The following is an 8,810-nucleotide window of genomic DNA, read 5'->3' as shown; positions in this document are numbered from 1 at the left end:
CTCCATCTAAGAAAATAAAATAAAATATAATGAAGAATTCTTCCTTCTCTATGGAAGGGGCATGTAGACAGGCCCACAAAGTTACCATTTCAAAGTAATAGTAATTTGGTGCCCTTTACAACCTGGGAAGAAATCACGAATATTTTGCAAGTGGTTACAAACAAGAAGTTATTTTAAATATAGTACAGCACTGCAAGAAAGAAGCACCAATATTACTATTGAGCTTGGCACAGTGATCATGCCCATATTTCCAGGTACTTGGGAGGCTGAGGCAGGAGGATCAATTGAGCCCAATAGTTCAAGAGCAGCCTGGGCAAATAGTGAGACTCCGACTTACAAAAATAAAATACCAAACTGTACTGATCTAACTTTCCCTTAAGTATTCCTCTGAGATGCTGCAGTGGGGTGGCAGAGAAAATTTGGTTAAAATGACACAGGGGTAGAATTAGGTAAACTAAGAAGCTTTTTTGTTAAAAAGTGATTTCATGCAGGCTGCTGTCGGAGGCAACTGGAGTCTAAGGGAACTAAGGCAGTAATAGAGGTCAAAGAGTGTCTGGGCAAAAAGCTACATGTACATATCTAATTTGTATTGTCTGCTCCTAGAGGCAAGAAGGAATCCAATGGATAGTTCTTCCCCAACTGCTGGAATCCCCAAAGCCTATTTATCAACAAATATTTAGCTATTCAAATTTAACGCACTGACTATTGCATAATTTTATCATTAACTTTTCTTCCTATATTTCCTAATAAACTTCAGATGCATCAAGGTATCATCTCAAGACATTTAGTAGAAAGTTAAAAATAAAAACAGAAGTCATTGACAGAAGTTTTGTGAAGAAAATGACAGACAAGAACACCAGTTTTAGATTGGACTGAAAAAAAATGCAATCTCTGGAGTGGGCTTACAATGCTGATTGTAAAGAAAAATGAGTTAGATTTTATGGAAAACTTTATTAAATAAACAAACCAAGAGAAAATGTAAGCATATAGTTTTAGGGAAATAAATTTATGTATCATGTATCTTGAGGTCTGATTGGGCGGGCAGCGAGGAAAGACCATAACTTAGAACTACTTCGTAAGCAATAAAAGCATTTTAACTACATAATTAAGAAGCTTTTCAGAAAGATAGCCTAGTACTTAAAATAGTCTTGTGACCTTTTATTGTGAAGATGGGACAATATTTTTGGTGTTAAGGAAAATGGAGATGTGAGAATTAAAAATGCCATAGATGTTTAAAGCAAGTAAACACTATTTTCAAAATTGGTTGGAAAAATATACACTGACCCTATGTTGTCTATAGAGATTTGACTATGTCTATAACTTCATGTTTGACAATAAATAGTAGATGTGTTGATTTAAGTGCTTTCAAATGTTTTTCAACTCTCCATGAATATAACTTATTATTATTATTTATTTATTTATTTATGTATTTTGAGACGGAGTCTCACTCTGTCGCCCAGGTTGGGGTGCAATGCTGCGATCTTGGCTCACTGCAATCTCTGCCTCCCGGGTTCAAACAATTCTCCTGCCTCAGCCTCCTGAGTAGCTGGGATTACAGGCGTGCACCACCACGCCTGGCTAATTTTTGTATTTTTAGTAGAGATAGCGTTTCACCATGTTGGCCAGGCTGGTTTCAAGCTTCTGACCTCAAGTGATCCACCCGCGTTGGCCTCCCAAGTTGCTGGAATTACAGGCGTGAGCCACCGTGCCTGGCCAAATATAACTTTACTTTAGATAAGGAATGGACATTTTATACTAATCTTGATTAATTTATCCTTTGTACATCAGTCTTCCTAAAATATTTCTGAAATATCTTACTCTTTAGTACCTTATGGTACTCTAAACAAAATCTTCTTGTAGAAGTTAGATCAATTTTTGTTTTCAAGGTCAGAAGGGAGAAAAACAAACAGTGGCAGAGTTAAAAAAAAAAAAAGTTTATCAACTCACGCTTGCATTCTGCTATGGCTAGAGAGTTATTTGCTGTCTAAAGCCATGCTACTTAGTCAGGCACCCAGGTCCTGGGTGACAAATACAAAAGAGCCGTGCTCCTGGAAAAGGCCAAAGGGAAAAGCATTGCCAGAAAGATCCTAACAAATGCGCTCACCTGTCGCTCAATGCCTCACCTCTATTTATAAACTTTCAACACACTGATTTTCATAGTTATGCAAGGAAGATCCCTGACCCCTACTCATTTATACTCACTTGTCCAAATGACTAGAAAAAACACTCTACAGCCTTCTTGGTGTTTCACTCATCTGAAAATAAAGGAACTTCTCTATTTTCCCAGGGATACAGGGAGAAGAACTTACTGAAGAAGAAAGTTGAAGAACTGGTAAGTTGTGTGGCAGCCATACCATCCCTATTCACTCTATAAACTAACTTAAAGCTACACTAAGAAGATTACATTTAATTTTATAAAATTGAAACATCTTTCAAGCTTATTGCTTGTAATTGAACATATTGATGTTGGCACTGATTTCCAGCATAGATGGAAACTTAGGTGAAAACTCGCGGTGACTCTGACTCCTTGATCAGTAGAAGCAGTTATTTTATTTTATTTTTTAAATTTTTATTTAGTTTTGATTTCATAATCATAAACTTAACTCTGCAATCCAGCTAGGCAGGGAAGGGAACAAGGAAAACATGGAACCCAAAGGCAACTGCAGCAAGAGCACAAAGGTGATAGGATACTGCGAGCAAATGGGGTGGAGGGGTGCTCTCCTGAGCTACAGAAGAAATGGTCTGGTGGTTAAGATAAAACACAAGTCAAACTTATTAGAGTTGTCCACAGTCAGCAATGCTGATGATCTTCTTGCTGGTCTTGCCATTCCTGGACCCAAAGCGCTCCATGGCCTCCAAAATATTCATGCCTTCTTTCACCTTGCCAAAGACCACATGCTTGCCATCCAACCACTCAGTCTTGGCAGTGCAGATGAAAAACTGGGAACCATTTGTGTTGGGTCCAGCATTTGCCATGGACAAGATGCCAGGACCTGTGTGCTTTAGGATGAAGTTCTCATCTTCAAATTTCTCCCCGTAGATGGACTTGCCACCAGTACCATTATGGCGTGTGAAGTCACTACTCTGACACATAAACCCTGGAATATTTGTGTGAAAGCAGGAACCCTTATAACTAAATCCTTTCTCTCCAGTGCTCAGAGCATGAAAGTTTTCTTCTGTCTTTGGAAACTTGTCTGCAAACAGCTTGAAGGAGATGCACCCCAAGGGCTCGCCGTCAAAGGCGATGTCGAAGAACACGGTGGGGTTGACCATGACTGATAGTACAGGGCTCCCGGCAGCGGCATCTGCAAAGCCAAAGCAGTTATTTTAAGAACAAAGACCTGCTAGTTTTTGCAAAGCAAGTTTATGCTGATTGCTATCAACTAGAGCTTACAACTTGTTTCTTTATTGTTTTGTTTGGTAAGTGGGTCTTGCCTCAATTATGATTCTGTATCTTTGTGCCAGGTTGGGATCAAGGAAAACCATGCTTTGTTTCTAGCTGTGTGTGCTCCGTATCTCTTTGTACTTCTGTTTCCCCATCCACAAAAACATTTCAACTTTTCATGGCAGTTAACCAATTTCAAACATCTCTCAGGGCTCAGACTAAAGGAACGATACACCCTTTAAATTACTTGTATGGGCTTTGCCATTCGGCACTCTTTAATTTTAGCAATTTTCATGAGCACTTAAATGCAATAATGCATTTCATGTAATAATAACACTTAATTATTATTATCTATTATTTATCCAATGATCTCATGGTAGCTTATAAACACTAATTAATTGAGATTTACAAAACCCTGTGAGGTTCAAGTACAATGGCCATGTTGCATTTACCCACTTATTTCTCTAAATGCTGCTTTGAAGTCTTTAAATATTTAATTCGTGATTATAACTCAAGCTGCTATCTGGGAAACCTAAAGTAGACACATTTTGAATCTTTTTTTGTGTGTGTGGTTTTCAAATAAAGTTATTAATGATTTCTGGATACAAAAAACCCCAGAAATTTTTCTAAGTAATTTTGACTTAGGGTTGAAACTACATTCTTAGAAATATTCAGATGAGAGAGAAAGCTATGCTGACAGTGTGCTGAAAATAATAATAGTGAAATAGCTCATTATTCCACTACAGCATTCTCCACAGTGGTCGGGGATGCACTGACTTCATAAAGATTTTATTATGAGCCTAATACCTATTTTTCACACTTTTCTCTGATTATCTTTTTTGACTTTTACGTCAAATTTTAAGAATAGACTCTTTTATAATGGGAGAGAGCTATGGGATGGTAATCCTGAGGTCTAGGCTCTTCTACATCTGTGATTTAAACCATTTATTTCACTTTGTTAATATTGTTTTTTTCTATAAAATTGAGGCAAAATAATACATACTCTACTATCTCAACATTGTTGCCATTATAAAGTGAGATAATATGTATAGTTCTTTCTCTGGGTCCCTACTTGGTTCCTATTCAATCAAATATTTATTTAATGCTTATTATGTGCCAGTCTCTGTTCAAAGGGCTTGGAATATAGCAGTAAATAAATAAATAAATGAAAGAAGGAATGAATGAATAACTTGTTCTCATGAAGCTTATAATCCAGTGGGTAGAGGGAGATAAATAAGTAAAAATATATAATGTATTAGACGGTGCTGTGGTTTGAATGTTTGTCCCTTTCAAAACTCCTGTTGAAATTTAATTGCCATTGTAACAGTATTAAGAGGTGACCTCTTTAAGAGGTTGATTAGGCCATGAGGTCTCTGGGTGGGATTTATGACTTTATAAAAGGGGCCCCCTTTTGTCTCTTTGTTCTGCCTTCTGTCATGTGAGGACAAAGTGTTCCTCCCCTCCAGAGGATGCATCATTTAAGGCACCATCTTGGAATCAGAATTGCCAAACCTGCTGGCACCTTGATATCAGCGTTCCCAGCCTCCAGAACTGTGAGCCAATACATTTATATTCATTATAAATTACCCAGTCTGTGGCATTTTGTTATAGTAGCACAAATAAACTAAGAAATAAGGTGATGAATATTATGGAAAATTCTGATTCAACAGAGGTTCTACCACTTATGAGCTATGTAGCCTTGAGAAAATTACTTATATCTCAGTTTTCTAAGCTGTGATATGGGAAAAATTATACTACTAACATGTCGGAGTTGTTTTGAGAATTTGTATCTATCTAATCACAAATAGTCCAGTTTGCTATTCTAGTAAGATTTAGTGAATTGCAATCAATGTACAGTCACTATGATAACAAGAAAGTAAAGGGACTTTCTATGACATGCTGGTCTTCTCAGAAATAAGATTTCAACCCAGGCAGCCCGAATTATGGTTTCTGCACTCAACTACTGGCCTACATTACTTCCCACCAATAATTACAGTTAGAGCTTCATATGCATCATCTCATTTAATCTACATAAGAACCTTATAAAATAGGAAACATTAATGTCCCCACTTCACAGGCTCCTCCTTGGAGCTGCCGAGGCATCATCACCATCCTTCTTCAGAGATCATCCCAGTTCTGGAGGGCCTCTCCAAGTTTCAGGTGCTAATTACTCTAACCTTTTATCTTTATGCTTCTTTTATCATTGAGGTGATAGGGCTTCATGCAGTTGCGAGCTATGTGTTATTTTAGTATCCTCTTCCTATTTTTCAAGATATTCTGTTCAATGGGCTTGGACAAAGCTATGTGTTACTTCAGTGTCCTCATTTTTCAATTTGCTAATACTATTTGATCAGTTCCTTTTAATACAATTTGTCTGTTGAAACACCTACTGTGGTTTTTGTTTTCCTGCTTCAACCCAAAATGATTCTCTACTTAGTACTAAAAGTGATCCCTTGCTAAAAATACACCACAATGATGAACTATTGGGATTGGTTTAGTCATGTCCTTGGCCTTGAATGAAGCACTAAATGTATGCTGATCAGAAGGGGAGTACTAGTAATCCGCAGCGTGCAGTGTCAAGATGCATCACAATTAAGTTAAGTCCTATAGTTGATTGTGATCAAGTGCTAACTCAAGCAAACACCTCTCACTTTCTAATGTAATAGTCCTCTGTATAGATGGCTAATGATTTATTTAATCAGTCCTCTATAGATGGAGTAATTCTCAATTTTTCATTATGATAATGCCATTGTAAACATATATTATATATATAACTATTGCTTTAGGATAGTATTTAAAAAGTAATGTTTAATAATGTTGTGAGAAGTTATTTCCGGCAATGGAATTGTGGGTGATCTTTAGTTTCTTCTTTATAATATTCTGCATTTCTAATTTCTTTTCCAATAAGAATTTTTTACTTTTATGATAAGAAAAAATGAAGTTATCTCCTCTCCTCCAATTAATGACTATTCATTTTACCACTGTGTCAACATAAGTGTACTTTGCTGTGATTTAATGAGATTTACAGCAACTGTGAACTCTGCAATAATGAGGATGAGTCACTAAGTCAGTTTAACTGATTGCTATAGCTCATGTTTGATCAATTCTTTTTCCTCAGGGTGAAAATAATTTTCAGTTAATCTGAAAATAATCCATGAAATCATCGAATCTCTAGGTTGAAAGACACTACAAATGTCTCAAAGAAGACCATGAAAAATTGTCTCACTAAGTAAACTTTTAAGAGATAGACATAGACATTTAGAGATGGCTGGAAGAAACTTCAGGAGCCAGGTAGCTTATGACCTCTTCATCTGAGACTCAGAGAGGCTGATTGATCTTTAGTAAACAGGATAGTGGCTGAGACGAGACTAGAACTGAGGTGCCAAATCCTGACTCCTGGCTTAATGTTCTTTCCATTTAACTATAAGCTCCACTCCCTTGTCCATATTGTTTAGTTTTGTACCATACTTTGAAAGTTACACATGGCACTGTTATTACAGTAGACCCTCTTATCCATGGTTTAACTTTCCACAGTTTCAGTTACCCATTGTCAACTATGATCTGAAAACATTAAGATATTTTGAGAGAGAGAAAGACAGAGAGACCACATTCACAACTTTAATTACTGCATATTGTTCTAATTGTTCTATTTTATTATTAGTTATTTTTATTAATCTCATACTGTGCCTAACTTAGAAACTAAACTTTATCATAGGAATGTAAGTATAGGTAAAAGCTTAGTCTAGATAAAGTTTGGTTCTGTCTGTGGTTTCAGGCATCCACTGGGGATCTTGTAACATAACTCCCGTGGATAAGGAGGGACTATGGTATCTTTGTTTTTAATTTTTCTTTGCAATTATGACATAAAAATATATATGATATCTATAATTTAATAAGTGAATATTTTACCTGTTAAACATTGGGAGATCCTCATGGCTCTCTAGTCTTCTCACTACAATTTTTCCTAGAAAAATTCATCCAAAACAAAAGCTTGAATTATCAACTATAAAGCCGGCATTACTCAAAATTTTATCTGCAGCCCGTAATTCTCTGATCTCCAGATAGGTGTTTGAAAAATCAAGAATAAAGGTATGAATTAGAGAGAGTAGGGCACAGGTTTTATGTAATAGAATTGGACAAACATTAGAGAGCAAAAATACCACTTGAAGTTCAAGCCCCTGCAGAAGTAGAAGAGGATGCCTAGGTTGAGAGTAGAGCAGAGGTAGGGAACAGAGTGTGATTTCAGATGTGGTCAGGGCAATAGATCTAATTTAATATACATAATGATTGAGAGTGTGGTGGAGTATCAGATGGAGCATTCTAGATAAGGACATTGCCTAACACATTGGTGAACAGCAACAGTAAGCCACTGGGAAGCTAAATCAAAGCACAGAAGCCAGTCAAAGCCTGTGGACCAGCATCTGCATTTAAGTAAGTCCTGTGTATTTGTCAGGAGGAATCACATTGGCTGTTTCTTCTTCCCACTTTATAAAAGTCCAGGGTCCTCAAACACATGAAACCAGTAGTGAATATTGAAATGGAAAGCCGTAGCACCAGAACTTGAGGGGCAGGGATAGAGTGGGAAACCCTTCTCAGAATATTCCTCACTTCAGTAATTAACATCTGGTTGGACAAGCCAAAAAATTAATAATCACCTTTTTAATTTTTAACTTTTGAAATAATTTCAGGCCAACAGAAAATTTGTAAGAATACTACAGGCCGCGTGCGGTGGCTCATGCCTGTAATCCCAGCACTTTAGGAGGCCGAGGTGGGCAGATCACCATAGGTCAGGAGTTTGAGACCAGCCTGATCATCATGGTGAAATCCTGTCTCTACTAAAAATACAAAATCAGTCGGGCATGGTGGCGCATGCCTGTAATCCCGACTACTTGGGAGGCTGAGGCAGAAGAATCGCTTAGAGCCAGGAGGCGGAGGTTGCAGTGAATCGAGATGGCGCATTGCACTCCAGCCTGGGCAACAAGAGTGAAATTCTTGTCTCAAAAAAAAAAAATAAAATAAAAAGCCAGGCACAGTGGCACACGCCTGTCATCCCAGCACTTTGGGTGGCCAAAGTGGATGGATCACAAGGTCAGGAGTTCAAGACCAGCCTGGCCAATATAGAGAAACCCCGTCTCTACTAAAAATACAAAAATTAGCCGGGTATGGTGGCTGACATCTGTAGTGCCACCTACTCAGGAGGCTGAGGCAGAATTGCTTGAACCTGGGAGGTGGAGGTTGCAGTGAGCCAATATCGCACCACTGCACTTTAGCCTGGGCAATAGAGCGAGACTCTGCCTCAAAAAAAAAAAAAAAAAAAAAAAAAGGCCAGTCATGGTGGCTCACACCTGTAATCCCACCACTTTGGGAGGCCAAGGTGGGTGCATCGCCTGAGGTCAGGAGTTCGAGACCAGCCTGACCAACATGG

At 37.8% G+C, this 8,810-nt stretch overlaps 1 protein-coding gene across 1 annotated transcript; it reads right to left on the bottom strand.

Moving 5' to 3' along the window:
* Window positions 1-2,689: 2,689 nt before the first annotated feature.
* LOC129007692 (peptidyl-prolyl cis-trans isomerase A-like) lies at window positions 2,690-3,300 on the bottom strand. Its single transcript, XM_054438875.2, has one exon. It carries the CDS (start codon window positions 3,271-3,273, stop codon window positions 2,776-2,778), a length of 498 nt encoding a protein of 165 aa, XP_054294850.2. The 5' UTR covers window positions 3,274-3,300; the 3' UTR covers window positions 2,690-2,775.
* Window positions 3,301-8,810: the final 5,510 nt, after the last annotated feature.

This window comes from Pongo pygmaeus, chromosome 9 (assembly GCF_028885625.2).
Source record: "Pongo pygmaeus isolate AG05252 chromosome 9, NHGRI_mPonPyg2-v2.0_pri, whole genome shotgun sequence".
NCBI lineage: Eukaryota > Metazoa > Chordata > Mammalia > Primates > Hominidae > Pongo > Pongo pygmaeus.
The sequence above is the reverse complement of the archived record's forward strand: the minus strand, read 5'-3'. Positions and strand labels throughout refer to the sequence as shown.

Coding starts and splice junctions, on each gene's coding strand:
- LOC129007692 (XM_054438875.2), bottom strand. CDS start 3,273: ATGGTCAACCCCACCGTGTTCTTCGACATCGCCTTTGACGGCGAGCCC.